The sequence below is a fragment of the Echinops telfairi genome, unplaced genomic scaffold, assembly GCF_000313985.2.
Source record: "Echinops telfairi isolate 266 unplaced genomic scaffold, ASM31398v2 ScPeMD7_7416;HRSCAF=8454, whole genome shotgun sequence".
Taxonomy (NCBI): Eukaryota; Metazoa; Chordata; class Mammalia; order Afrosoricida; family Tenrecidae; genus Echinops; species Echinops telfairi.
In genome coordinates, this window is record NW_022111316.1 from 1,113,504 (window position 1) to 1,115,098 (window position 1,595).

General features: G+C 60.6%; 1 protein-coding gene across 1 annotated transcript in view; it reads right to left on the reverse strand.

The window, feature by feature from the left end:
- Positions 1-1,300, reverse strand: part of CD6 (CD6 molecule) — a 39,580-nt gene extending 38,280 nt beyond the window's left edge. The window contains exon 1 of the mRNA XM_013007808.2: positions 1,240-1,300. Within this exon, the coding sequence (XP_012863262.1) occupies positions 1,240-1,300 (61 nt within the window). The remainder of the gene's footprint in view (positions 1-1,239) is intronic.
- Between the last annotated feature and the right edge of the window lie 295 nt (positions 1,301-1,595).

The window sequence follows — 1,595 nt, forward strand, 5'->3', positions numbered from 1 at the left end:
GCCACGGAGAACTCCACCGCCCCGCGGCCAGGAGAACTAGCTGGGGCCCCGCTACCACCGCGGACTGCAGCTAGTGATGGCAGGGCCCCCAAGACTCCTTCAAGAGTTACCGTCCCAGAGCCCACAGGGTGGCTCTACCCTGGGTCACTGTGAGTCGGCAGCCATGCGATGGCAGTGGGTGGTGGAGGCAGTGGGAGAAATAAAAATGCAGAGCAAAACTCACTGTCGTAAAAAAAAGATCCTATTTGTCAGTCTGATAGAGACGGGTGGAACTCCCCAAGATGATGGCCCTGAAACCCCCTTCAAGCCTGGAACTGAGCCCATCCCCAGGGATCCACTTTCAGTCAAGCACTAGACATGGCTATAAAGGGCATGGTGATGCCCGGAACGAAGACCTGCTTCCGAACAGTCAGCCCTGCCAGCCCAGCAGGACAGCATTTGCCCCAGAATCACAGCCGGGCAGGAAGGATGGACAAATGGAAACAGAGGGTCCAGGAGGAGGTGGGAAGAGTGTGGTCGCCTTGAGGGAACTACAACAAACAAGATGGGGGTGAACTGTTGACTAGGGAACAAGTGTGCTCCGATCGCTCTCACCCAAACTGCAAGGGAAGCGTTCAATAATGAAATCGATAACGGTTCTCCGGGAGAGTCAAAATGGCCGGACACTGTTCGCCTTCCCCAGCTTTCTGCTGGGCTCTGAGCTCCCGGGGGAGTCAGGGTTTGGAAGGGGAAGAGGGCGCAAGACTGTGCCCTAAACTACCCCCCTCTGGCTGTGCTGTAGCCCCCAGAGGGACACACACCTGGAGTTTGGGGTGGACTACAGTTGCTGGGGGTCCTCCCTGGACAGTACATGGTTCCCTCCTGGGAAAAGGGAGAATTCAGGGGGCTGGGGAGAGTCCCTGGGCCTCTAGGTGGGAGGCGTCCTCCTGCTCAGACTCCTGAACCCATGGCCGGGACAGCATGTGCCCGTGCCACCTCTCCCACAGGAGGCCTCGTAGAAATGGACATCTGAGCCCTTGGCACGGCCCCTGGCCCCCGAGGGGGCTCCTGATCCCTCTCAGAGTCACAGCTGCTGTCGGCACGGCTGGATCCCACCTCACCCCAAAACATCAGGGCACGGCCTTGGCTAAAAGCGTCCAGAAAGGAGTGGGTGAAAGCATGACCCCAAAGTGGGCCAAGAGGGCAGGGCCTCCACTGTGAGAGGGTGGCAAGAGGGGGAGGGAGGAAGGGGTACCGTACCTGCGAGGGCTGCCATCAGCCGGCCCACCATCATGAAGAAGAGCCACATGCCAGGGGCCATCCTGGTGGTTAGGCGTGTTCACCAGTGGGCAGTGCCATCCTAGGCCCACGGTGGACAGAGCGCCATTGCCCGCTCGCCCGTCCCGCCCGGGCTGCTCCCGCGATGTGTGTGTCTCAGCTGCTTTTTCTCTTGAGCGCCTGTGACCGACCCAGCCTGCGTTGCGAGTGGCTCACACGCCTCCGTGCTGTTCTGCTTGTGGTTTGGTCTCCAGGAAGTCAGGCTGGTGCGACAGGGGCTAGTGGGGAGAGCCCCCAGCTGCCTCTGCCGTGAGCCCCCCAAGCCCCGCTGAACTTCC